This window comes from Sphaerodactylus townsendi, linkage group LG06, assembly GCF_021028975.2.
Source record: "Sphaerodactylus townsendi isolate TG3544 linkage group LG06, MPM_Stown_v2.3, whole genome shotgun sequence".
NCBI lineage: Eukaryota > Metazoa > Chordata > Lepidosauria > Squamata > Sphaerodactylidae > Sphaerodactylus > Sphaerodactylus townsendi.
The window spans coordinates 8,725,200-8,751,457 of NC_059430.1; the positions used below are offsets into that span (position 1 = coordinate 8,725,200).

At 47.8% G+C, this 26,258-nt stretch overlaps 1 protein-coding gene across 1 annotated transcript in view; it reads left to right on the plus strand.

Annotated features, from left to right (window-relative positions):
• The first annotated feature begins 2,786 nt into the window (after nucleotides 1–2,786).
• Nucleotides 2,787–26,258, plus strand: part of CHCHD3 (coiled-coil-helix-coiled-coil-helix domain containing 3) — a 332,230-nt gene continuing 308,758 nt past the window's right edge. Inside the window, exons 1-2 of the mRNA XM_048501477.1 lie at nucleotides 2,787–3,119; nucleotides 16,905–17,010. Of these exons, the coding sequence (XP_048357434.1) occupies nucleotides 3,036–3,119; nucleotides 16,905–17,010 (190 nt within the window). The 5' untranslated portion in view covers nucleotides 2,787–3,035. The remainder of the gene's footprint in view (nucleotides 3,120–16,904; nucleotides 17,011–26,258) is intronic.

The window sequence follows — 26,258 nt, forward strand, 5'->3', positions numbered from 1 at the left end:
GCCCTTTTTAAAGCTATCCAGGTTAGTGGCCATCCCCACCTCCTGTGGTAGCATATTCCAAACACCAATCACACGTTGTGTGAAGAAGTGTTTCCTTTGATTTGTCCTAATTCTCCCCCCCCAGCATTTTCAATGAATGCCCCCTGGTTCTAGTATTGTGAGAAAGAGAGAAAAATTTCTCTGTGTCAACATTTTTTTTACTCCCTGTGCACCTTTTTTTTAATTTTACTAGACTGTCAATCATATCCCCCCTCAGGACGCCTTCTCTCTCCAAGCTAAAAAAGAGTCCCAAACGCCCGCCAGCCTCTCCTCATAAGGAAGGTGCTCCCCAGAGTCCCTCAATCATCCTCGTTGCCCTTCTCTGCACTTTTTCTATCTCTTCAATATCCTTTTTGAGATGTGGCGACCAGAATTGGACACAGTACTCCAAGTGCAGTCGCACCACTGCTTTATATAAGGGCATGACAATCTTTGCAGTTTTATTCTCAATCCCTTTCCTAATGATCCCCAGCATAGAGTTTGCCTTTTTCACAGCTGCCATGCACTGAGTTGACATTCCCATGAAACTATCAACCAAGATGCCCAAATCCCTTTCCTGGTCTGTGACTGATAGCACTGACCCCTGTAGCGTGTATGTGAAGTTTGGATTCTTTGGATCCCAAAACACCATTGCTGCCGCAGTGCACCCCTTTCCTACAGCCTTATATACAGAATGGCCTTCGCACTAATTGCCAGCCTCCCCTAGCTGTGCTCCCTTAACCTGGTTCCTGCAAGGACTCTCTTTTTCTTTGCTTGCTCTAAAGCTGCCGACCTGCTGCTGCACCTGCGCTCCTGTAGGTGGCTCCACAGCTGCCTTCGTCCTTGTTGCCGGAGTTCAGGTGACCCTGGGGGTGCAGCAGCTGACGGACTGTCCCCTGATTGAACAACTGGGTACTGGGGAAGGACAGTGCTGGGTCCTGGCAGTAGCTTTAGGGTAGCAGTTTCCATCCCAGTGGCGTAGGAGGTTAAGAGCTCGTGCATCTAATCTGGAGGAACCCCGTTTGATTCCCAGCTCTGCCGCCTGAGCTGTGGAGGCTTATCTGGGGAATTCAGATTAGCCTGTGCACTCCCACACACGCCAGCTGGGTGACCTTGGGCTAGTCACAGCTTCTCGGAGCTCTCTCAGCCCCACCTACCTCACAGGGTGTTTGTTGTGAGGGGGGAAGGGCAAGGAGATTGTCAGCCCCTTTGAGTCTCCTGCAGGAGAGAAAGGGGGGATATAAATCCAAACTCTTCTTCTTCTTCTTCTTCTTCTCCAGTGTTACCTGAGCCCCTGGCCCTGAACTCACTACTGAAGGGTCAGGCTCTAAGTCTGCCTGAGTTGGTTGGGCCTCTGATGGCCTCCTCTGCTCCATATCTGAGGTTTCTGCCATGCTGCAGCTCCCTGATGGCCCAGCTACAGCCTCCTCTACTCCAGACTCACTATCTGAGGCTTCTGCCATGGTGCGCAGGGACCTGACAATGGGAATGAAATATGTAATCTGGAGATCAGTTGTAATTCCAGGAGAGCTCCAGTCCCACGTGGAGGTTAAATTTGCATGCAGTGCATAAAAATATGTCAGAACCTATGGATCCTTAAATCGTATAAGAACATAAATCACCTGCTGGATGACCTTGGGCCAGTCTCAGTTCTCTCAGAACTCTTTCGGTCCCACCTACCCCATAAAGGTGTCTATTGTGGGGAGGGGAAGGCATTTGTAAGCCACTTTGAGACTCCTTACAGTTGAGAAAAGCAGGGTCTAAATCCAAACTCTTCTTCTCCACTCTGATAAATGTGCAGGGGACTGGGGACAAACAGCTCTATTTTATGCATCTCTACTGAGCTATATCCCATTGGATTCAATGGACCATATTCCTAGGTCCATGGTGGCGAACCTTTGGCACTCCAGATGTTATGGACTACAATTCCCATCAGCCCCTGCCAGCATGGCCAATTGGCAGGGGCTGATGGGAATTGTAGTCCATAACATCTGGAGTGCCAAAGGTTCGCCACCACTGTCCTAGGTCAACCTGCATGTGCGTGTGTTAGGCGCTGTCAAATTGCCTCCGGCTCAAGGCAACCCTATGAGTTAACATCCCATTGTTAACATCCTTGCTCAGGTTTTCAAACCGACGACTGTGTCTTCCTTTCAAGCCAATCCACCTTATGTGGGTTCTTCTTGTTTTCCTGCTGCCTTGAACTTTTCCTAGCTTTATTGTCGTTTCCAGTGGCTTATCTTTTCATAAATGTGACCAAAGTACGACAGCCTCAAATTAGTCATTTTAGCTTCTAGGGAGACGTCCGTCTTGGTTTGATCCAGATCCCACTGATTTGTCTTTTGGGTGGTCTGCGTTGTCCATAAAACTCTCCTCCAAAACCCCATTTCAAAGAGATCCACTTTCTTCCAGTCAGTTTTCTCCATTGTCCAGTTTTCACACCTATACATTTCAGCGCGGGTGTGTCAGCAGAAGCAAGTTCCATTGATTTCAGTGCAAACTACTTCCGAGTAAAGGCGCAACTACAAGCTCATTACTGACCCCTCAGCACGCTCAAATAACCAAAATCACTCTGTTGAGCTTCCTTCAGCACGGATGAACTACAAAGCCCACAATGCAGCGCGACGTCCCAGGCGCCCCCGCCCGCCGATCTGCTGATGGCGCCTCTGCGCCGCCGTGACCCGCTTCGGACCACACTACCCAGCCGTCCTTGCGCCAACCCGCCCTCAGCCTCCTGCCTAGATGCATTCTGGGAATCGTAGTTCCGCCCCTTCCCACGAAGTTTCTGCCTCCTGCCGCCCGTGTGTTTGTGGGGGAAAAGTTTCCACACTCCTGTCACTTGCCGGGCCGGGCAGCCGACCAATAGGAAAGAAGCTGCCGGATCGAAGGGCGTGATGAGCGTGCCGGCTGGCCAATGGCGCGCGCGGCGGGCGTTTTGAGGGCGGAGCGCGAGTCTCCTTGAGCCCCGTGCTGCTTTGCGGCCTAGTCGGGTGCTGAGGGTGACCGACCTCGCTCGGGCCATGGGAGGCGGCGGCAGCGCTCAGCGGAGAGTCACCTTCGAGGCGGACGAGAATGACAACGTGACGGTGGTGAAGGGAGTGCGGGTGAGGCCCCCCTCCGCGGCCCCCCCATCACTCCTTCCCTCAGGAGAGAGGATGGCCTCGTGTTCCCCTCCCCCCCACTGAGGGAGCTGCGGGGCGGGGCTTTGCACATGGGGGTGGAGCCTACTAGGTTCTGTTGAGAGAGGCTCCGCCCTATACTGGTGGAGGGGCGGGGCCTGGTATGACATGTGGAGTTTAAGACAAGGGGTGGAGCCTACTAGGTATCTGTGGAGAGAGGCTCCGCCCCCTACTGGTGGAGGGGTGGGGTCTGATAGGGCACATGGTGCTTAAGGGGTGGAGCCTAGTTGTGGGAGGAGGAGCCAGAGAGCGCCTCCCTGGTGGGTTCTGGGGACTGTGTTATTCATGTAATATTACCATTCCCCTCTGGTTTTCGCCCCAAAGCTCCCGCTGCTTTATCCTAGCAACATCCCTGTGAAGTAGGCTAGGCTGAGTATGCGTGTAAGAGGCTGGCCCGAGATCACCCAGCACGTTTCCCTGGAAAAGTTGGGATGTAAACCTGGGTTTCCCAGGTCGTAGTCCTTGCACTCTAACCACTGTACTACATGACTGAAGAAGGACTGTAATGGATGTTAAAGGGGGACTATTATTAAAAGTGCTAAAGGAGCTCCCTTTGGGCAGGAGAAAGAAAGGTTGTCTCTGTAGCTCTCCTCCCACCAACCGGCTGAGCCGGGGCTTGTGCCTGGGGAGGCTCTACTGTTTGTGGGCAGCCCCATACTGTTGGAGGGGCAGGGCCTGGTATGACGCATTGTATTGAAGGGGTGGAGCCTACTTCTGGGAGGAGGAGCTAGAGCAGAGCTCCCTGATGGGGTTAGGGACCCTGGTCTTTGCTATGTATTTAATATTATTATTCTCTACTCCTCTATTTGTGTCATTTATTTATTCATTCCTATCCTGCCTGTCTCCCCAAAGTGGCTTCCGCCTTCCTCCTCTATTTTATTGTCACAACACCCCTGTGAGGTAGTTTAGGCCGAGTGAGGTCACCCAGTAAGATTCCCTGGCAGAAGCAAGATTTGCATTTCTCAGGTCCTAATCCAGCACTCTAACCAGCGTGCAACATTGCTGAGAAAGAACTCTGTTGGATTTTAAGAGGGTGGTGGAGGAAGCGGGGGGGGGGACTACTGTTAAAAGGTAAAAGCACCAGGCAACTACTGGTGAGGTCCCATCATGACATTTACTAGACAGACTATATTTACGGGGACAGTCGCCTACACTTTACCCCCAGCAAGGTGGATACTCATTTTACCAACCTTGGAAAGTTAGACAGCTGAATGAATCTTGACTTGCCCACTTGCTGAAACTTGGAATCCAACTCTGGCTGTGAGCAGAGTTTGGACTATAGCATACCACTCTGCACCCCAGAGCGCAAACAGGGCTTTTATTAATTTCATTTGTCTCCTGCCCTTTTTCCGAGTAGCATCAGTGGCGTAGGAGGTTAAGAGCTCGTGTATCTAATCTGGAGGAACCCCGTTTGATTCCCAGCTCTGCCACCACCTCCGAGCTGTGGAGGCTTATCTGGGGAATTCAACAAGATTGAAGCTCTGGGCACTCCCCACACACGCCAGCTGGGTGACCTTGGGGCTAGTCACAGATCTTCTGGAGCTCTCTCAGCCCCACCTACCTCCCAGGTGTGTTACTTGTTTGTGAGGGGGGGAAGGGGCAAAGGAGATTGTCATGCTCCTTTGAGTCTCCTACAGGAGAGAAAGGGGGGATATAAATCCAAACTCTTCTTCTTCTTCTTCTAGTTCAGCTGGGTGGTTTGCCTCGTTCTTCTTTATCCTCACAAAACACTGGGAGCTAAGCGAGTCTGAGAGCGGGTGATTGGCTCGGGGTCATCCATTGGGCTTCATGGCCCAAAAGGGATTTGAATCTCAGTCCCCCTTGACTGCCCCTCTTAATTTTCATGTGGTGTCGATTAAAGAGAAAAACGGGGGTTGAGAATTAAGTGCTTGAAAAGGGGGTTGAAAGGTTGTGACTCGTCCGTGGTTCCCCAGAAAATTTCTTAGGCATGAGCGGGGATTCGAACTTGTGCCTCTGAGAGCCTAGTTTAGCACTCTAACCACTCTACAGTACTGGTTACATAAGTGTGGGAGGAAGCTGTCGATGGAGGCTCTGGTGGATTACGCCACTCGTTTGGCCATCTTTGCCAGGTGAAGCAGTTGGCACCCTACCTGTCCCAAACCGACTTAGCCGCAGTGATCCGTGCAGCGGTCACTTCCGGGCTGGATTACGGCAACTCTCTTTAGGCAGGGCTCCCTTGGACCTGCTCCGGAAATCCCACCTAGTCCAGAACGCAGCAGTGAGAGTCCTTGCTGGAAACTCATGGCAGGCACCTATCCATTCAACCTGTGTCTTAATCAATCGGTTCGGTGGGATCTCCATAGGGTCAGGTTCAAGGTTCTTGTACTGACATACAAAACCCTGAACAGTCTGAGGATAACTTATTTTTGGGACTGTCTCTGCTGCTTTGGCCCCTGAAGGGCTCCTCCCTGGCACGGAGCTTGGCTGAGAATTCCTCTCATTGGCGAGGGGTACTTGTGGTCCCTGGCTTGTGGGAAATCTTCTTATCTTGACTAGGGCCAGGGTTTTTGGCCCTGGCCCCAGAAGTGGGATCCAGCAGGTTCTCAAAGGTTCCCGATAGTAGGTTACTAATGATTTGTGTGTGCCGAGAGGGGGTTACTAATTGGTGATTTTGCCGTGTGATTTTTGCCTTAGTTACGCCCCTCCTCTCAGCAATAGCGCGCAGAACTCGAAGCAGTCTAGCAGGAGGTACACCGGGCGCAGGCGTGGCAGCCTAGCGCCGCGCATTCCGCCTCCAGCCTAAGGATCGGGCACAGCCGGGCCGCGCCCCTTCTTCCACAGCCCTCGGCCCAGGAATGCCCCACCCCCCGAATGCCCGGCCACGCTCTATCGCAAGTTCCTACCACCCTTACTGGCGCTACGCCACAGTTTGAATCCCACCACCATGGGAACCTGTTACTAAAATTTTTGGATCCCACCCCTGCCTGGCCCCGACCTGGCAGCACCCTCCATCACCTATTTTAAGAAGCGTTCGCATCTCATAGTTCTCTGCAGGGCCTGTAAGATGGATCTGTTCCACCAGGCGTGTGGTTGAGGCAGCAACTGTCAAATTTCTGGTCTCTCTCTTTCCCTCCCCCTCACTTCTCTGATTTTTTTAGTTAACTTAGTGAAATTGGGATATTTTAGCGGAAAACTGGATATTTTTATCAGCATCTACAAAATTGTAAACGCCACAGGGTTTTTAGCGTTCAATGTTATTGTTTATTTGTACGAAATTATTGTGCGCATGATTTATTGGAAGCTGCCCCAAGCCAGTTAGGAGAGGGGCGGTGTGGAAATCTAACAAAGTAAATAATAAATAATTTTTGCAGCCTGGCATGCGTGTGCCCCATTAAAGCAGGGGTGGAACATGCTCTCCATTAAAGTATTTCCCTTGCTAATAACTGGTAGGAAGAGCCCCTTGCTGATTTTCTAAGGCAAATTATTCCAAACGCTCATTACTGCAGTCTAGAAATCCTGGCCGGGGAAGATTGAATGCTCCTGGGGGCAGGAGAGTAAGATGAACCAAGTATGAGAAGTGCGTTTGATGGTTTTATTCCCTTGGGAAAACTTCCTCCGAAGTAGGTGTATATTGTATTTCAGGTTGCATAGTGGCCAGCAACAGTGGCGTCCTCTCATTGGCTCCAGCTGCCACAAGCGAACATGCATGGAATAGCCTACTCTCTCCCTGCGTTCTTCTTCCCCAGGAATTCCCATGGAGCCCCATCGCTTAACATTATTACCCAACTTGCAAAACGGGCCTTCGTGGATCACGCCGAGCAGCTGGCAACATAATGTAAAACCCAGGGAAAACCAATAACCCTCTAAATTACACACATAAACAACAGCATTGTAAACAGACTGCGTCGCCAGTACTGGACCAAAACAGAAGAAAAACTTTTTCCGGCATATTTAAAGACATATATAGCAGTTCCTGCTCAGAGACAATAAGCCCTCTCCTTGTTTGAATGAAAACGATCCCTGAAGTTTTTCAAAGGCGAAATATGAGCTGATAGGCAGTCAATGGAGCAATTTTGCTGCAATGGACGATGTCATCTTGCCAGTGGTGGCGAACCTTTGGCACTCCAGATGTTATGAACTACAATTCCCATCAGCCCCTGCCAGCATAGCCAATTGGGAGTAGGCATTGGGGGTCCCTTTTCTGCTGTCAAGTCACTGCTGACTTATGGTGATTTTCAAGGCAGGAGAACTTCAGAGGTGGTTTGTCTTTTTTGTTGTCAAGTCACAGCTGACTTCTGGTGATCCTGTAGGCCAGATCTTTACGGAGGTTAGGGGGAAGGGGTGTAGTGTATTGACTTGGACTTCTTGAAACATATTACCAGCTTTCCTTACCAGGCCTTTGCTGAGTTTCATTCTTCTGGCTCTAATTGAACAAAAGACATCTATTTTGGACTTCTCGAAGAAGAAGAGGAGGAGGAGGAGGAGGAGGAGGAGTTTGGATTTATACTCTACCTTTCCCTCCTGTAAGGAGACTCAAGGTGGCCTACAAGCTCCTTTCCCTTCCTCTCCCCACAACAGACACCTTGTGGGGCAGGTGGGGCTGAGAGAGTTCTGAGAGAACTGTGACTGGCCCAAGATCACCCAGCAGGAATGTAGGAGTGTGGAAACACATCTGATTCACCAGATAAGCCTCTGCCACTCAGGTGGAGGAGTGGGGAATCAAACCCGGTTCTCCAGATTAGAATCCACCTGCTCTCAACCACTATACCACACTGTCTTTCCTTAGTCCTTAGCTATGCTACCTCCCCAATAAACCTTCTGAGCCCTAAAACAAAGAAGACTAGCTCAAGAATTTCAGGACCTTATCAGTGAAGCTGCCCGATCTTGTTTACTTCTTGGGATTCCTTTCAAAACATTCTGGGCAGCCACGGATCCATTCCAGTTAAATTTTCCTGAGCGTCGCATGGCCCTTTTCTTTGCTCCTGTCAAAAACATCCCCCTTGCCAAAAGGGTAAATGCATGTGCCATGAAGTGCACGGAAACCGTTCACCAGATGTTGTCCTGTTGCCCTTTTTATATGGCCGTAAGATTCAATTTACGGAATCCATTATAGGCGAACAGACCTGGTTTCTCTGATAATCAGAAAATTGTCTACTTGTTAGATAATGACAGTGAGCTCATCTCTGATACGGTTGCTAAGTTACTATTGTTTATCCTCAAACTGTGCCCTGATTGTATAGAAGTTTTTTTTCTTTTTATGCCAATAAAGGTTGTGATTGATTGATTGATATGAAGGCAATGTTCTGTATCACAATGGAACGGTTCAGGAAGGTGCTCTACACAAAGAATGAGACTGTGGGTGAGACCACTGTGTTTAGAGTGTGTTATCTGTTTGCTGTACGTCTTAAGAACTTAAGAAAGAACATAAGAACAAGCCAGCTGGATCGGACCAGAGTCCATCTAGTCCAGCACTCTGCTACTCGCAGTGGCCCACCAGGTGCCTTTGGGAGCTCACAGGCAGGAGGTGAAAGCAATGGCCTTCTGCTGCTGCTGCTGCTGCTCCCGAGCACCTGGTCTGCTAAGGCATTTGCAATCTCAGATCAAAGAGGATCAAGATTGGTAAGAACATAAGAACTAGCCTGCTGGATCAGACCAGAGTCCATCTAGTCCAGCACTCTGCTACTCGCAGTGGCCCACCAGGTGCCATTGGGAGCTCACATGCAGGATGAGAAAGCAATGGCCTTCTGCTGCTCCTGCTCCTGAGCACCTGGTCTGCTAAGGCATTTGCAATCTGAGATCAAGGAGGATCAAGATGGGTAGCCATAGATCGACTTCTCCTCCATAAATCTGTCCAAGCCCCTTTTAAAGCTATCCACATTAGTGGCTATCACCACCTCCTGTGGCAGCATATTCCAAACACCAATCACATGTTGCGTGAAGAAGTGTTTCCTTTTATTTGTCCTAATTCTTCCCCCCAGCATTTTCAATGAATGCCCCCTGGTTCTAGTATTGTGAGAATGCCCCCTGGTTCTAGTATTGTGGTAGCCATATAGATTGACTTCTCCTCCATAAATCTTATCTAGCTCCTTCCTCATTGTCCTCTACTAGTGGAATTCCACATCTTATACTTTTAGCATCATTTCAGAATTCTGCAATCTTAGTCTGTTTACGTTGCTTATTAGACGTCACTTCCTTTGTCTTGAGTCTCGTTGAGAAAAGTGGACTATACATAAACAAGACGAAAACTGACCAGAAGCCCAGCCTGTTTTGGTTGTCGTGGGCTTTCCGGGCTGTGTGGCCATAGTCTGGTAGATTCTGGGCTGGGTGGCCGTGGTCCTGTACATCTACCAGACCGTGGCCACACAGCCAGGAAAGCCCACAACAACCAATTGAGTATGGCCCTGAAAGCCTTCGACAATGCTACTCTTATGCCTTTAATAACAACTTTTGAGTGACAACAACAACCACCTTTATTTGGCATTTAAAAATAGGTTCTAGAGCATTGCCAGACATTTTTGAAATACAAATCAAGAGTACATTCAAAGCGCAGTCAGGAAGACTGTATATAGCAGTGTACATTACTTAGAAAGTTCTGTCACTTGTAAAAGAAATTTTGCTACTTTTTCCAAGAGCATGACATCTGCGTGATATAACAACTTTTCAAGTGGTGGCTGGTGAGTTGCACCGACCAACCTACAATACGACCAAAAACTGGGAAACGTTATGCATAGATTGCATTCTGAAAGCCTGGTGCTAATTCTCTGGACATTTTGATTGGTCGGTGAACGTTTCCACAGCCCCGATTAAAATAAACCTCAGTCCCAGGAGTTACATTCTCCCCCTGAAGCCGCAAAAGCTACAGATCTCTTTGTCATGCTGTCCATGTACCATGCTCCAAACCCGACAGTCCACCTACCGGTAATTGCTTCTTGATGATTGCTTCTCTGCAGCCCCCTGCCTCCGTTCCTTTCTACTGCGTTTGTAACCTCTACTTGTGGGTTCTGTAGGGCAGAACTTGGAATGAGTTTGCAACAACAAATTAAAAAAACCCAAAATGGTCTACTCTCTTAACATATAACATATAACATCAACATTTAACATCACACTTCAAGGTCCTGTTTCAAGTCCTTATATTTACAGTCTACTGATACTGCCAAGTCCAATTCTTCTTTGCAAGTGGGTTGGCTCCTGAAGACTCCAAGGGCTTGATGAGCAGGATTCAACGCGATGAAGGTTTCCAGGAGAACTCTCACCCATTACAACCACAAAAAGAAATTCTGAAACAATAAACTCCAACATTTACAACATAGCAAAAACAAACAACTGCCTTCCCAGTAGTTCCCAACAACATTGCAGTTACCTTAACAAGGTGTTAAGGGCTTATAGAAATCAAGGTCCGAGTCTGATAGCCTTGTCTCCGAGTCTGGTAGCCTTGTCTCCTCCAAACTACATGAGGTCTGCTGCAGCCTCTTGCTGCTTTGAGTTTCCACCCCTTTCTGGGTCAACCCATTCTGAGCATGGGGGTTACACGTTCCTTGGTCATAAGACTTGTATCCACGTGTTCTGCAGCACAGCTAAGAAGCCATTTCAGCCTTTGGATAAGAGGTCTTTTCTCCCAGTGCTTAGCTCAGGCCTTGATGAATTCCAGGTCCCAGCTCACCTGGTGTTTAGAAATTTCCATGTCGCGCTTAGTATTAGTTAGAGTTAGTTAGTTAGATCCTCCCATGCTAAGTAGCATATCCGGCAACAAGTGCTCTCCAGCAGTTCCAATCTTGGGCGAGCGTTTCCGCCTCTTCCCATGCAATATTCAGTGCCTTCAGGTCTTGCTTGAAAGTTCCCCTCCAGGTGAAATATTCCAGGTTAGACCTCACCTGGAATATTGTGTACAGTCCTGGGCACCGCAGTTCAAGAGGGATATTGACCGGCTGCAGCGGGTCCAGAGGAGGGCAACCAAAATGGTAAAGGGTCTGGAGTCTCTATACTTCGGGATCACCCCCCCCCCCCAAATCTAGCCCTGCTGTATATTTAGAACAGCTTGTTAATTATAAGCGCAGATGGGTCATGACCAGAGCAAAGTGCAACTGATTCCCCTCTGTCTATCTTCAAGGTCGTTTCCTTAACATCCCACAAAGTGAGCGTTGTTGTCGGTACTGTCCCAACGCTACGGACTCAATCCCTCATATCCTGCTTTACTGTTTGAGGTATAATGATATTAGAACCGATCTGGGAGCTTTACTACCTCTAGAATTTACGTTTCTCTCAGACTAACTAAAAATGTCTAAGCTATTGAACAGCCCTAATGTAGAAATTTCTGAAGCAGTTGCTTCATTTTTAATCCATGTTCTACATGATATATAACAATGATCCTGTTTTTGTACTTGGAATGTATGGTACTTCTGGTTTATGCCTAATAAAGGGGATTGGATTGGATTGGGTCAGGAGTCCATGCCCTACGAAGAGAGGCTTAGGGAGCTGAGGATGTTTAGTCTGGAGAAGCGTAGGTTAATGGGTGACATGATAACCATGTTGAAATCTTTGAAGGATGTCGTGTCGAAGCGGGAGCAAGCTTGTTTTCTGCTGCCTCAGAGACTAGGACCAGGAGTAATGGGTTCAAGGTGAAGGAAAAGAGATTCCACCTAAACATTAGGAAGAACTTCCTGACCGTCAGGGCTGTTCGACAGTGGAATTCACTGCCTCGGAGAGTGGTGGAGTCTCCTTCTTTGGAGGTTTTTAAACAAAGGCTGGATCAGCATATGTCGGGGGTGCTTTGATTGTGTGTTCCTGCATTGCAGGGGGTTGGACTTGATGGCCCTTGGGGTCTCTTCCAACTCTATGATTCTATGATTCTAGGTGTTTTGGGGGCGTCCTCGCTGTCGTTTGGAATCAGGAGGTATCCACCTCATCGCCGTCCTTGTGCCGTCCTTGAGATCCAACTGTTCTCCATGCAAAGGGCATGGCCAGCACTTAGCATTAGAAAACTAAAATACGAATCCCCTGAAAACTGAGGGAAACGGGCTTCCATAGGCTTAGAACCAGTCAGGGTCTGGCTTACCTCCAGATGAATTCCCTAAAGGTCTTTGTCTACAGATGCCTCTCCTAAGAGCCCCATACCACTGTAGTAACATGATAAGATATCAATAGTGCTGGGCTTTCTTTCTGATTATGAAGTATACAAGCTGTGAAGCTGCCCGTCGCTGAGGTAAGCGGCCCAGTGCTGGTGTCCGTGCCACTTTGCGTGATGAGGTGGACACGGGCATCAGTGTTGTGGGCTCCCGTTACTTACAGTACGTCTTCACACACACACCCCGCCACACACACATTTTGGATTACACAGTAAGAAATTCTAGTCTTTTGTGGCATAGGAGGTTAAGAGCTTGTGTATCTAATCTGGAGGAACCGGGTTTGATTCCCCACTCTGCCGCCTGAGCTGTGGAGGCTTATCTGGGGAATTCAGATTAGCCTGTACACTCCCACACATGCCAGCTGGGTGACCTTGGGCTAGTCACAGCTTCTCGGAGCTCTCTCAGCCCCACCCACCTCACAGGGTGTTTGTTGTGAGGGGGGAAGGGCAAGGAGATTGTCAGCCCCTTTGAGTCTCCTGCAGGAGAGAAAGGGGGGATATAAACCCAAACTCCTCCTCCTCCTCCTCCTCCTCCTCCTCTTCTTCTTCTTCTTCTTCTTCTTCTTCTTCTTCTTCTTCTTCTTCTTATCTTGCTTTCCTGGACTGTCCAGACCTCTTGGTGTCTACAGTTTTCTTTTTCAATTCATAAACAGTCTTGGAAGGTTGCAAGGCACATCTTCGCAAACACGACTTGCGAATCTGTTAGGTGTGTGGAATTTCAGCCGCAGAGTCCGGTCCAGATTATTCTGTCATGCTATCTCCTGTCCATCTTCTGGAGTCCGGTGCCTCTTGCCCCTTTGGTGACTTGCCCGAAACTTTCCTTTTTCTCCCTCTTCCTGGCTCCTCCCTTCCATTTCTCAAATAAGCCTATCAAGGTCTCTCGGTGTCACGGCACCCAAGGTCACGGTTGCTGGAGCTTAGAGGAAAGCTCTTAACAGCAGCACTTCAAAGAGAAATGGAGAAAGATTGACTTGGCGCTGGAGGAAGAGTCTGTTGCATCTCTCTCTTTGATTTCCTGGCACTCCCTCCAGCCCCAGCTTTCTGATTCTGCCACCCATTCCTTGACTTTTTCCCTCTGGTTTTTCTCTTCACCTGTAAACAGGTATACTTATGTCCCAGTGACATTAACCCAACTTGATGTACCTGCATTTCTTGCAATGCAGAAGCAGAGAAACAGTAGCTTTTGCTGGCTGGTACTGTACTGTGTGCTGTTGCAATATGCTTGTGCCCATGTAAGGATGGCTCAGTTGAATCTCTGGCCCACCAATTACTACAGTGTCTCAGATTCAAGGAAATCAGATCCAAGTATGTGAATCTCACTCCTTTACATTTACCCAATCTCCCCGATTTAATTAGATTACACTACTTGCTGGACAACCCTGATCCTTCTCTCTGCATGATAGTGGCAGACTTTCTCCTGGAAATTACTAAACGCCAGTAGTTTTCCTTCCACTTAACATTTATTTCCTGTATTGTATATGCTTTTTAATCCGTTTTTTATTATTGTTGTACTGTTGTCTATGCCAATAAAGGCTTGCTAGATATCCTTGTGGAAAACCATCATGAGACCGGAAGACTTCCCTATGTTACAAATTAAGACATGGTCTTCGCTTTCCTTCCACGGCGGGGATTTCAAATTTACAGGATGACGTAATTATAACACAGTATCTTTCCAGCACTATGGAACGTCATTTCAGCATACTGGCATGGCATGATGGTTAAAAGCAGGTGGACTAGGTTTGATTCCCCACCCCTCCGCATGAGCTGTGGACTCTTTTGGTGAACTAGATTTGTTTCCCCATTCCTACATTCCTCCTGGGTGACCTTGGGCAAGTCAATATCTGTTCAGAGCGCTCTCAGCCACACCTCTCTCACAAAATAGTATAAATCGTGGTTATGACCCAAGCTGCAAATCCTTGTAAAAGACCAGGAAGAAGGGGGAGGAGGAGGAATTGGGATTTATATCCCTCCTTTCTCTCTTGCAAACTCTGAGTTTCGAGGGATAAGTTTGGAGAGAAAGGAGGGATATAAACCCAAACTCCTCCTCCTCCTTGGTCTTTTACAAGGATTTGCAGCTTGACTATAACCATGGTTTGTACAGAAATATTTCATCAGTTTCAGTAACATTCCAGCAAGAATATATATATTTTAAAAACAGCAGTGCTTGTAAAAACTTCTTCCTGCAGGTTTTCTCTGGATTTTGTAGCTCCGTGTTACTAGAAACAGTTATTGGAATGGAACTCATAAGGATAGAATCTGGTGTCCTGGCAGAGTTGTATAAATCTAGTACTGTGTCCAGTTCTGGTTGCCGCATCTCAAAAAGGATATTGAGGAGATAAAAGGGGCTTGGGCAGATTTATGGAGGAGAAGTCGATTTATGGCTACCAATCTTGATCCTCCTTGATCTGAGATTGCAAATGCCTTAGCAGACCAGGTGCTTGGGAGCAGCAGCAGCAGCAGAAGGCCATTGCTTTCACATCCTGCCTGTGAGCTCCCAAAGGCACCTGGTGGGCCACTGCGAGTAGCAGAGAGCTGGACTAGATGGACTCTGGACTGATCCAGCTGGCTTGTTCTTATGTTCTTATTTCTAGAATGTATGCGATTTTTAAAACATCATGTGAAAAGATCTAGTTTCAGCTGAGGGCTTCTTGCTGCCTTCAGTAGGACCCTCCTGATGGAGTTCAGGAAGCAACAGGCAATTTTCTGTTCTGCGTAGATACAGATCAGCAGAGAATCTCCTCCCCGAGAACACTTTGGCCCCTTCCGCACATGCAGAATAATGCACTTTCACCATTGTTTGCAAGTGGATTTTGCTATTCCGCACAGTAAAATCCAGCTGCAAAGTGCATTGAAAGTGGATTGAAAGCGCATTATTCCGCCTGTGATCGTCTTCTCCCCTTTGTCGTCCTGTGAGATATTTGGAAGCCCATTTTTTTAACAGAAAAAAAATCAGGAATAAGATGCGTTAAAACAATATGATTTTCAACCCTTGAAAGCTTTGTAAAAATGTACTGTTTTTCTGTTGTGAATTCTAGTTACGCTTCTGTAGGAAAGTCACAGTTACTTTTCTTTCGGGGAAGGTGTTTGACGCCTTAAATATATAAAAACCTTCGTGTGCAAAATCTGCTTTCTGCTGTTTGAGATTTTCTCCTTTTTTCACTGGAGTGGAAACCAAGGCATGTCGGAACTGTGGAATACTAATGGAGCAGAACAGAAGAAATCTGCATGCCGCTGCTTTTTAACTAGAGGCAGAAAGAGTGGGAATGAAAGCATTAGTTGAGTCAAGTGGAATAGTGACAATGGGCAGGCACAACTTGAGATTCTCTTTCCACTGCCTGAAACAGATTGAGGAAGACCAAACTTTCCAGTCATTTTTTGTAAAGCTTGATCTTGATAGGTTCCTATTGATCTGTTTTCCTCCTCCTTTGCAAGATAATATATGCCAGTTTGTGAGTGCTGTCCAGAGAAAGCTAGGCCTACAAGTCCAGGGAGTCTTAGTAGACCACAAACTGAACGTGAGTCAGCCGTGTGATACAGCAGCCAAAAAAGCCAATGCGATTCTGGGCTGAATCAATAGGAGTATAGTGTCAAGATCGAGGGATGTAATTGTACTTCTCTATTCTGCATTGGTTGGACCTCATCCAACGTAGCTCATCATAATATGAGCATTCAAATTAGTATATGTTCTGTATTTTCAGTGCCTCAATTGGTACTTTGTTATAAATCCCATGGGTATAGTAAGGCAAAAGTGGCCGACACCAGTCTGGTGAACCGGGTTTGTTTCCCACCCTTCCACATGAAGACTTCTGGGTGTCCTTTGGTTAATCGCAGTTCTCTCTGAATTCTCTCAGCCCCATCTACCTCACAAGGCGTCTGTTGTGGGGAGAGGAAGGGAAAGTGGAGTTTTGTAAGCCACTTTGAGGCTCCTTACAGGAAAGGAAGGCGGGGTATAAATCCAAACTCCTCCTCCTGTCCTCCCCCCCCTCCCCCCGCTCTGACGTGCAGAGGTAGGAACAGCATGGGCTGCTGCTTCTACTGGTCCAAAAAGGCAAGAGGTAGAAAGAGGTGGGTGTGAAAGATTGTACTGGCTGGATGGCAGGGCAGTGGACTTCCAGGGGCACCAGCCGAGGAGCAAACTGCAAGGTTTACCCACCAGTTAGCTAAGATGGGTTTAACGATTTCAGAGTCTTGTAAAATCTGTGTTCAGAGGTCAAGGAAGTGCAGCTGGAGCTAGAAGAAGAAGAGTTTGGATTTATCCCCCACCTTTCTTTCCTGTAAGGTGGCCTGCAAGCTCCTTTCCCTTCCTCTCCTCAGGACAAACAGCTTGTGAGGTCGGTGTGGCTGAGAGAAGTCGGAGAGAACTGTGACTCGCTCAAGGTCACCCAGCAGGAACGTAGGAGTGCGGAAACACACCTGGTTCACCAGATAAGCCTCTCCTACTCAGGTGGAGTAGTGGGGGGAATCAAACCTGGTTCTCCAGATTAGAATCCACCTGCTTTTAACCACGATCCCACGCTGGCAATGAGAGGTGCTATGAATTGGAGGGGCTTTTAGAAACTTTGGAAAGCTGGTTTGGAAAGCTGTTTTTATCCATTATTGACTCTTCTTCTCTTTCGATCTCTTCTCAGCTGTCTGACAATGTCATAGAGCGTATGAAGGAGCCTTCTCCTCCAAGCGGGAGGCCTCAACAGAAACCGGGATCTGGCCGTCACGGTGTGGGTGGAGGCGCTCCAGGTAGGTCCATGTCTTAGTAATCAGAAGTGTCTTGATTTGTATTTCAAAAATGTCTGGCAATGCTCTAGAACCTATTTTTAAATGCCAAAGAAAGGTTGTTGTTGTTGTAATCAGAAGTGCGGAGTTTGTGAAAATCTGGAAGTAGTTTCTTCCAAACCCATAACTTTGTTATCTGGAGCCAGATCTAATGACTTTCAGCAAGATGTATTGTCGAAGACTTTCACGGCCGGATTCAACTGGTTCTGGTGGGTTTTCCGGGCTGCGTGGCCATGGTCTGGTAGATCTTGTTCCTAACGTTTCGCCTGCATCTGTGGCTGGCATCTTCAGAGGTGTATCACAGAGGGAGGCCTGTTACACACTGTTACACACACAGACTTCCGTCTGTGATACACCTCTGAAGATGCCAGCCACAGATGCAGGCAAAACGTTAGGAACAAGATCTACCAGACCACGGCCACACAGCCTGTAAAACCCACCAGATTCAGCAAGATGCATTAAACATGATGTTTCCTTTTGATGGCTCCTTTACTGTTTTCTTTCAAGCTGCCATAGAGAAGTTTATATAGTCAAGTCAAGTCAAGTATTTATTGTTTGAGCCATTGGCTATAACAATACAGAGATACATACAGTTAAAACATTTAAATTAAAACAATAACTTAGTTTTACATTAAAATATAAATTATTTGTATTCACGATCTCTGAATTAAAATGCCCCATCAAATACTTTCCACGTCAGATGTTTTTGCAGCTTCTTCAGCTAGTCTAAGTTTATATGTGGCAGTTTCCTCCCCTACATTGCCAGGATGTACCTGGAGACACTGAAACGTGTGCCTGGGTGAAGATGTGTCTGTTCAAATCTCGAGCACAGCAGCTGAATGCAGATGCTGTAGCTAACTGAGATTAGTTCAGAACTGGGTGCAGGTAACCCTTTGCTGCAGCTCCTCGTGCTTCCTTAGCATGCAGAGCTCGATTCAGAGCTTTCTAGTTTAATCAAGAGCCGGCACGATCTGACATTTGAATGCAGGCACCTTGCTGAATTGGCATTTGTTTACTTGCCACAAGCCTGGGACAAGACTTGAAAGGGGGGGTGGGGATGCTGCGCTTTTTTATCTGTTGCAAGGAAGTATCTGTTCATTCTGATGACCAAATGCGGCTTGTGGAATACGTCCAGGCTTTAGAAGAAGATGAGCGGTTGGATTTGTTTCCTGCTTTTCTCACCTGGAAGGAGCCTCACAGCGGCTTACAAATTCCTTGCCTTTCCCAATTCCTCCTCCTCCTCCTCCTCCTCCTCCTTCTCCTTCTCCTTCTCCTCCTTCTCCTTCTCCTTCTCCTTCTCCTTCTCCTTCTCCTTCTCCTTCTCCTTCTCCTTCTCCTCCTCCTTCTCCTCCTCCTCCTCCTCCTCCTCCTCCTCCTCCTCCTTTTTCTTCTTCTTCTTCTTCTTCTCCTCCTCCTCCTCCTCCTCCTCCTCCTCCTCCTCCTCCTTCTCCTTCTCCTCCTCTTCTTCTTCTTCTTCAGGCATGAGGAAGAGCATTCTTGTGGTCAGTGTAGTAGCACTGTGTTTCTTTTAGATAGGTGCTGTCAAATGGAGGCTTTCAAGTTTCAAAGTCACTTGTATGTTCGCTTCATTTGTCGCCTACTTTCCCTTCAGTGGGGACCCCAAAGTGGCTTGACAGCAGTGTTTCCCAAACTTTTTTCCCCATGGCTTGGTTATTTTGATACCTCTCCTCCGTGACCCACTACATTTTTAATGGCCTATTTGTTAGTAAAATAAAACAAATTTGAATGTCGCCTTGCCATGTGCCTCTTCGTGCCGGACCTCTTCTGCACGCAGCGGAGTCAGGGAGGCTCCCCGGGGTGCTGCTTCTGCCCCCACCTCCCTCGCAGCACCAGCGTCTGCCGCACCCTTTCTGGGTGGTCGTCTGGCCAGGGAAGGAGCCCCAAAGCTGCTGTATCATCCTAGCTGGTCCGCCTCCGGGTGGGTGGTGCCCTCCAAGCAAGGACGGGGGCCGGTGGTTGGCCCCAGCCCCAGGCATTAGGTGACCCAGCATTTTGCTTTCATGACCCACGATTTGGGAAATGCTGGCTTACAGCATTCTCCCTCCTTTTTCTTATCCTGTTTTATCCTCAAAACAACCTTGAGAGGTTGGTAAACCCGAGGCCCCTTCTGCACATGCAAAATAATCCACTTTCAGTGCACTTTGCAGCTGGATTTTACTGTGCGGAATAGCAAAATCCAGTTGCAAACAATTGTGAAAGTGGATTGAAAGTGCATTATTCTGCAGGTGAGGAAGTGGCCCTAGGGCAGTGGTGGCGAACCTTTGGCACTCCAGATGTTATGGACTACAATTCCCATCAGCCCCTGCCAGCATGGCCAATTGGCCCTGCTGGCAGGGGCTGATGGGAATTGTAGTCCATAACATCTGGAGTGCCAAAGGTTCGCCACCACGGCTGACTAGCTCATAGGTGTCAAACTGACGGCCCTCCAGATGTTATAGACTACAGTTCCCATCATCCCCTGCCAGCATCATGCTGGCAGAGGATGATGGGAACTGTAGTCTATAACATCTGGAGGGCCGCGAGTTTGACACCTGTGCCCTAGGGTGTGTGATTAGCCCAAGGTCACCCAAGTAAGTTGGCTGTTGTGGTTTTCTGGGCTGCGTGGTTGTGGTCTGGTAGTTTTTGCTCCTAACATTTCGCCCACGCCGATGGCTGGCATCTTTCCAGAGTTGTGTTACAGTAAGGTGCGTTTCTCTCTGTGACGCAAACCCGACAAGCTTCCATTCAGAATGAGGACCTGAATTTGTGTGCGCGAGATCGGAATCCATCACTCCAACCACCATGCCGTTCTCACTTTTATTGTGGTTTCCTTTCAAGTGCTTCCTACCGCACAACGGTTCTTGCCAAAATAAGATAGATCTGTTGTTCTCAAGCTGAGAAAAAAAAAATGAAGTTATAACTGCAATAACAATCTGGAGCGTATATCTTATAAACATCTATAGGCTTTTTACAGTTGTTTGGGTAATTTTAAACATACTAAAATATTTAACAAGCAAAAACAAAACAAAACAAAAAACACACAACCCCCCCCAAACAAAACTTTCAGACATGTTTGTCGTTCTTTCCTGGGGTGGTTTGATGACAAGTAACTTGATCTTACTTGTTTGGAGTGCATTTTTCCAAATGTCTGTTAAAAGCAGAGCTTAGTCATAACACACTAGTTTAATGACTTAATTTCTTTCCTTTTTTTTTTACTGTTACTGTATTCCTGGAAGATTTAATCTGCTATTTTGAAAGGAAAGCACAGAAATAACTAGCAAGAGAGAAAATCTGCTGCAGGCCACGGTAGTTTCTCTTGTGGGATCGTTGTCAATAGTTTTTAGATTCGTCTTTCTCTCTCTCAGTTTTCTTTGAGGGATGAACCTGCTATTTCTGTTGCCTTGTAGTGGCGTTAAGAGCTTCCTACGCCTGCTTTTGCACAGCTTGGAAATCCCTACTTGCTGCTAGATGCAGCGCGTTGGGTGGCAGGCAGTTTGTCTTATTTATATCTTTCCGGTGCATGCAGAGGGTGGGCGAAGCTGAAAAAACCATGACTGGCCCAAGGTCATCCAGTGGACTTCATGGCCGAAATCCAGGTCTCCAAGTCATGTGCATTCCAGTTGTGACAAGTTGAATACAGCTATATTGGCCTGTACAAAATCAAGAACAAGAAACAAAATGCATGCCGTCGTCATCATCATCATAATATGAACATAAGAACAAGCCAGCTGGATCAGACCAGAGTCCATCTAGTCCAGCTCTCTGCTACTTGCAGTGGCCCACCAGGTGCCTTTGGGAGCTCACATGCAGGAGGTGAAAGCAATGGCCTTCTGCGGCTTTTGCTCCCGAGCACCTGGTCTGCTAAGGCATTTGCAATCTCAGATCAAAGAGGATCAAGATTGGTAGCCATAGATCGACTTGTCCTGCATAAATCTATCCAAAGCTATCCAGGTGAGTGGCCATCACCACCTCCTGCGGCAGCATATTCCAAACACCAATCACACGTTGCGTGAAGAAGTGTTTCCTTTGGATTAGTCCTAATTCTTCCCCCCAGCATTTTCAATGAATGCCCCCTGGTTCTAGTATTGTGAGAAAGAGAGAAAAATGTCTCTCTGTCAACATTTTCTACCCCTTAGTATTGTGAGAAAGAGTTATTAATTACATCCATCCAAGAGTTAAAATGTTGTAATTTACAACATTTTCCTTCAATCCAAACTCTTCTTCTTCTTAAAGTGGGAGTTTATTTAGCTGCTGCAGTGTTTTTGAATGGAGTTGCTTACTTCGAAAATATCTGTCTTCTGGTAGCATTCTGGACTGGTTAGTTGGATCTGATGGACGGCTTCTCTTCGCTTAGGAGGCCAGACCGGACGGCTTCTGGTCCCTCGTAATTTCTGTGCTCCTTTGCCGCCACCCCCCCCTCCAGATGGTATTCAGGCCTCCCTTGCTACTCCCCGCTGACATTTTACACAAATAATTTTGAGGCTCTGCCTGTCTCCCTGCGATCGAAGGGAGATGCTGCAATAGTCCCAGATGAATTCTGGGCAGGGGTCAGAGGAGGGGAGAAGGTCAAGCAAATTTTTGCAGATTCCCTTTGCAAAATGTTTGGGAGCCGCAGAAGACGTGTTAGAGGTGATCTTAGTTACACAACAACACAACAACACCCCAAGCCTTTATTGGCATATAAAACAGGACAAAATTTTAAAACAAAACAAGGTTAAGAAATACAGTTAAAATTACTAATTTCCAGTATAAAATTTGCAACAGTTTCACAAAAGAGCACCTCAGAGCTGTTCAGGAGATTTGGGTATCTTGGGTAACACTCATGCCACTGGGAACATTGCAAGAAAATGGAATTCATGTATTGCATGCGTATCTTAGGCCCCTTCCGCACACGCAAAATAATGCGTTTTCAAACCACATTCACAACTGTTTGCAAGTGGATTTTGCTATTCTGCACAGCTTTAAAGAGCACTGAAAGCAGTTTCAAAGTGCATTATTCTGCATGTGCGGAAGGAGCCTTATTGTATTTAGGGCATAGAAACAAAGAATGGTCAAGTGTTTCGACCGTAGTCCTATCACACGAACAAACTCTTTTAGAACGTTCCCTATTCTTAAATCTTCCCTCCAGCAGAGAGGTGATCTTAGTTGCTGTTTCATGCAGCATAGGTAGCTCTATGTTTCATGAGTCTCTAATCTGGAGAACCGGGTTTGATCCCCCACTCCTCCACCTGAGTGGCAGAGGCTTCTCTGGTGAACCGGGATGTAGCTTCCACCCTCCTACATTCCTGCTGGGGGACCTTGGGAGCAGCAGTGGCGTAGGAGGTTAAGAGCTCATGTATCTAATCTGGAGGAACTGGTTTTGATGCACCAAGCGGGCCAAGTTTCAGATGTCTGTCAAATTTAATCGCTTCAGAATTAAATTAGAGGTGAAGATCCCAGGTAATAGTTCACCTGGAATATTGTGTACAGCTCTGGGCGCTGCAGTTCAAGAAGGATATTGACATGCTGGAGCGGGTCCAGAGGAGGGCGACCAAAATGGTCAAAGGTCTGGAATCCACGCCCTATTAAGAGAGGCTTAGAGGGCTGGGGATGTTTGGTTTGGTGAACAGAAGGTTAAGGGGGGACACATGATAGCCATGTTTAGATATTGGAAGGGATGTCATGTTGGTGAGGGAGCCAGCTTGTTTTCTCCTGAGACGAGGACCAGGAGTAATGGGCTCAAGGTGAAGGAAAATTGTGTACAGCTCTGGGCGCTGCAGTTCAAGAAGGATATTGACATGCTGGAGCGGGTCCAGAGGAGGGCGACCAAAATGGTCAAAGCTCTGGAATCCATGTACTATGAAGAGAGGCTTAGGGAGCTGGATATGTTTGGTGAAGAGAAGGTTAAGAGGCGACATGATAGCCCTGTTTGGATATTGCATGGATATTGAAGGGATGTCATGTCATGTTGGTGAGGGAGCAAGCTTGTTTTCTGCTGCTTCAGAGACTAGGAGCAGGAGTCATGGGTTCAAGGTGAAGGAAAAGAGAGTCCATCAGGAAAAACATCCTGTCATAAATAAATAAAGGACGCTTCTTTTTGGTTTTGTAAATATATGTAAACTTCATTCATTCATTAGCAATATAACGAGACAATACCATAAGATCATCACAACACCATCAAAAACAAAGAGACAACTACCTCTCTCTTCTGCATTGGTTAGAACTCACCTGGAATATTGTGTACAGCTCTGGGCGCTGCAGTTCAAGAAGGATATTGACATGCTGGAGCGGGTCCAGAGGAGGGCGACCAAAATGGTCAAAGGTCTGGAATCCACGCCCTATTAAGAGAGACTTAGAGGGCTGGGGATGTTTGGTTTGGTGAAGAGAAGGTTAAGGGGGGACACATGATAGCCCTGTTTAGATATTTGAAGGGATGTCATGTTGGTGAGGGAGCCAGCTTGTTTTCTCCTGAGACGAGGACCAGGAGTAATGGGCTCAAGGTGAAGGAAAATTGTGTACAGCTCTGGGCGCTGCAGTTCAAGAAGGATATTGACAAGCTGGAACGGGTCCAGAGGAGGGCAACCAAAATGGTCAAAGGTCTGGAATCCACGCCCTATTAAGAGAGACTTAGAGGGCTGGGGATGTTTGGTTTGGTGAAGAGAAGGTTAAGGGGGGACACATGATAGCCCTGTTTAGATATTTGAAGGGATGTCATGTTGGTGAGGGAGCCAGCTTGTTTTCTCCTGAGACGAGGACCAGGAGTAATGGGCTCAAGGTGAAGGAAAAGAGATTCCACCTAAACATCAGTCAGGATTGCTCAACAGTGGAATGCACTGCCTCGGAGAGTGGTGGAGTCTCCTTCTTTGGAGGTTTTTAAGGAGAGGCTGGATGGCCATCTGTCAGGAGTGCTTTGATTGGGACCATATCCAGCCTATACTACGCCAGCTGCACTGGCTTCCAGTAGAGTTGCGGATCATTTTCAAGGTGTTGGTATTAACCTTTAAGGCCTTACGCGGCCTGGGACCATCGGTGATCCTCGGAGACCGCGCCCTCGTATGATCCCTGCATGGCTCTCCTCCGCTCGGGCTGGGAGGCCAATTTATTGGTGGTGCCTGGCCCCTCGGTGATGCTGGCTGAAAGTTTCCACACGGGCCAGGGCCTTTATGGCCTCTGGCCCCGCCTGGTGGAACTCTCCCTCCAGCGCGGAAACCGGGCCCCCCAAGTGGGGACTCCTCAGTGAGTTCCGCAGGGCCTGTAAGACGGAGCTGTTCCGCCGGACCTTTGGAGGTACTGGCCGCTGATGTGGTGCCCCCCCCCCCTCCTGGCCCTCGTCCGACCCTGACATCTGGGTCGTTTGCCAATCAATGAGACCGCCATGCCTCCCTCTGGGGGGTGGGGTGGGGGTGGGGAGGGAATTTTAAAATTAAGCTGTTGGACCCCACTTACATTCTCATTCCTTTGTTAAATATTGTTCGCTGCTTTTAATGTTTTAATTCTGTATTGCTGCTTTTATCTGTTGTACACCACCCAGAGCCCTTCGGGGATGGGGCGGTATAAAAGCCTCAAATAATAAATAATAATAAATAAATTGTGTGTTCTGCATGGCAGCGGGTTGGACTGGATGGCCCTGGGGGTCTCTTCCAACTCTATGATTCTAATTGCAACCTTGTGATCAGAAGGAGCCGTAGTGCATAAACGCCTGCACATGCTGAGTCTTCCTTTTTGTTTCTGTCGTTTGATGATCCGGAGTCAAGTTGTTCCGATGATGCGGGAGAGATTCGTTTTTTGTATTCTGCCTGTGAGGCCGTCAAGAAAGACAAGCTTGGCTCTGCTGGCTGTCACTCCCATTTGCATGTAATGGGACTGGCTGTTCTAAATCGTGTTGAGTTGTTTTTGCTGTGTTTGTGCATGCCAAATGAGCAGTGCTGCACTCAGAAGACTTAACGGCACCCTACTGGTGTCGAAGGCGATCCCCAGTGACCTATTGGGAGAGAGCACAACTTCTGAAAAGTTTGGCTTGGCGAGAACAGAATCCAAAGCAAGTTAGTAAATTGTAGCAAGGCTGGAGAAATGAAAGCTTTCCTTGGCCGGTGTGAGTTGAAACGAGCAGACTGCGAATAAAGCTCAGACTAATGGTGGAAGCTAATGTCCTACATGGGGCTTTGGCAGATTCGGTTATCCTTCTGTTAGTTTGCAAATACAGCAGCAGATGAAAATGTGAACGTATGTGAGTTTTCTGAGTTTGGATTTATATCCCGCTTTTCTCAACTTCAAGGAGTCTCTAATCTGGAGAACCGGGTTTGATCCCCCACTCCTCCACCTGAGTGGCAGAGGCTTCTCTGGTGAACCGGATGTGTTTCCACCCTCCTACATTCCTGCTGGGGGACCTTGGGAGCAGCAGTGGCGTAGGAGGTTAAGAGCTCATGTATCTAATCTGGAGGAACTGGTTTTGATTCCCAGCTCTGCCGCCTGAGCTGTGGAGGCTTATCTGGGGAATTCAGATTAGTCTGTGCACTCCCACACACGCCAGCTGGGTGACCTTGGGCTAGTCACAGCTTCTTGGAGCTCTCTCAACCCCACCTACCTCACAGGGTGTTTGTTGTGAGGGGGGAAGGGCAAGGAGATTGTAAGCCCCTTTGAGTCTCCTGCAGGAGAGAAAGGGGGGATATAAATCCAAACTCCTCCTCCTCTTCTTCTCCTCCTCCTCCTCCTCCTCCTCCTCCTCCTTCTCCTTCTCCTTCTCCTCCTCCTCCTCCTTCTCCTCCTCCTCCTCCTCCTCCTCCTCCTCCTCCTCCTCCTCCTCCTCTCTGAACTCTCTCAGCCATACCTGCCTCACCAGGTGTCTGTTGTGGGGAGAGGAAGGGAAAGGAGCTTGTAAGCCACCTTGAGTCTACTTACAGGAGAGAAAGGGGGGATATAAATCCAAGTCCAAACTCCTCCTCCTCCTTGAAGTATCAGAAGGGGTGTCTCTTAGAAGAGGGCAGGAAGCTCTTCCTGTTGGCAGCAGAGGATAGAATTGGCAATAATGGGCATAAATTATGGGGCCCAAGAATATTTGCCAAGGCCGGCAGTAGCCATGAGACATGTCATGTCAACGACATCAGGAAGCGTCAGGTCCTGGAAACCAGACACAAGTTGCTGTGTAAGACATTGAAGACTGTCCTATGCATAGACGTCTTACATCTAGTAAAGGAGATCTGATAACTTCCATTCATGGACAAGGCTGGTTTTTA